Genomic DNA, 1,920 nt, shown 5'->3' with positions numbered 1-1,920 from the left:
CCCCCCCCCCCCAAAAAAAAAGGCAACTTGTTATTTTATTTACTTCTAAATCAAGGGTGCTCTATTTGGGAAATTGTTAAATTCAGTCTTTAATCCCTGCGATCCTGGATTACATGAGGTTTTCTAACCCTCCCTTAGGAAATTAGAATACCACATTAAAGGGGGGAGTAGGTAGCATATCACTATGAAAAAGAGGAGCAGAGGGATCAGGGGGTATAGCACTCCCAAAGAAAATGAAAGATTTTAAGACCTCTTTACACCCACTGTAATCATGTTGAACAATGGAGAACCACCCCCCCCCCGGGGGACCAAGATAGAACTGGACCATTTTTCAACCCATGGCATCCCTTTTGATCAAATAACAGGTACAAAATTCCAAGAAAAATACCACTCATATTAAAAACAATTGCCTAATGGCTATGATATATATTGGATATACATGCTTGTCTACATATTAAGTTTTCCTTAAAGATAAAATATTATAATGGACATGTTTCTAGAACTAAACAAGACGTGAGAACTGATATGAGCTGCATAGAGGGGGATGACGTGACCAATGCCAGCCTTTGAATAGCCAAATTACAGAAGAGTTTCCACAACATTTCTTTCTTTTGATTGGGAAAACATGGTCAAGTCAAGTATTCATAAAGCTAGGAGACGAGCTATCTGGCATACACCCCCTGATGGGTTTGTAAAACTGAATTTGAAGGCTCCTCTTTCGGCAACCCGAGTCTGAAGACGAAAATCCAATCAGAGATGAAATGCCTTCCCTTAAGTTGCAGCTGGTCTTGATAACTCAAAAAATATCATTGTTGAGCAAGGCATTCAGCAGAAAGGCCTCGTAGATTCAGTCATATTATTAAACATATCATTTCTTGGGCTCTCGGGTGAACTGCCTGTACGCCTAGAAGCCTATATCTTCTAATTCTGCGGCAGATGAGCTGGCCAAGGATGTCGTAGGAAGGTCCAGACTGGTTCTCAGGAGTCTTCCCTTGTAAAGATTTACTGCTTCGGGAGCATTGGCACATGTAGTATATGTGCATTTAGTCTAACGATCTGGTGACCATAGTTCTAAATTTCGGTACCGAAATTTAGATGGTTTCAACCCTAATTTAGGCAAATTTCAGAAATTTCGACCCAAAATTCTAGCAATAGCCCAGGAAAAATAAATTACCTGGTCTTCGACCCGGTTTTGGAAATTTCGACCTAAATTTTGGTTTTGACCTGAGATTTAGAACCATGCTGGTGCCTCCAAGGGGAGAATTACTGTACCCACCCCACCCAGTAGATTAAAAGTATATAAGATACGCTTGGAAGCAGGCTATTGCAAGAGTAAATCCAGCATGACATATATTAAAAGGATAAACAGGTGTGGGAAAGAGTAACATTAACCCAAGGAAATATAATTTAGTCTAAAGCGTCAAAGCGTGCATGCAGAATCAGATCTAGAAATAAAATCAGAACATGACAAAACATCAATATTTTAACAAAATACCAAGGTAACTCTTCACATTAAACAAAGTACCTCTTTGCATTTTAGGACAACAGGCTTTGTAAAATTTCCAAGTTGAGATAATAATATCTCCCTAGCTTCCTGGCAAACTCAACAAGCAACATCAAGTAAACTGTGAGAATCACAATCAATGCAGATAACAGAAAGGTTGAAAGGAACAAGTATTATGCAGTATGCATCCATTCCATGCATGCAAGCACATGTGCAAATGTAACCAAGTTCATATCACATGACTAGCTTTATTGGATACATCTGTACCAAACGCAGTGCACTACAAGTATTAACACGCATACCTGTGTGTAAACTTGAAACAGTTCAAGAAGAACAATTTTCCAAATAATGTGCATGCACAACTTCAACAATCATTGAAGAAATAAATCATATGAAAAAAAAAAAAAAAAAAAAAA

The 1,920-nt window shown here is 38.3% G+C and overlaps 1 protein-coding gene across 1 annotated transcript in view; it reads right to left on the bottom strand.

Moving 5' to 3' along the window:
• LOC122087415 (mediator of RNA polymerase II transcription subunit 12-like) overlaps nt 1-1,920 on the bottom strand; it is a 25,352-nt gene that overhangs the window by 15,955 nt on the left and 7,477 nt on the right. The window contains exon 5 of the mRNA XM_042656543.1: nt 1,526-1,594. Coding sequence (XP_042512477.1) covers nt 1,526-1,594 — 69 coding nt within the window. The remainder of the gene's footprint in view (nt 1-1,525; nt 1,595-1,920) is intronic.

Source organism: Macadamia integrifolia, chromosome 8 (genome assembly GCF_013358625.1).
Source record: "Macadamia integrifolia cultivar HAES 741 chromosome 8, SCU_Mint_v3, whole genome shotgun sequence".
Lineage (NCBI taxonomy): Eukaryota > Viridiplantae > Streptophyta > Magnoliopsida > Proteales > Proteaceae > Macadamia > Macadamia integrifolia.
The sequence above is the reverse complement of the archived record's forward strand: the minus strand, read 5'-3'. Positions and strand labels throughout refer to the sequence as shown.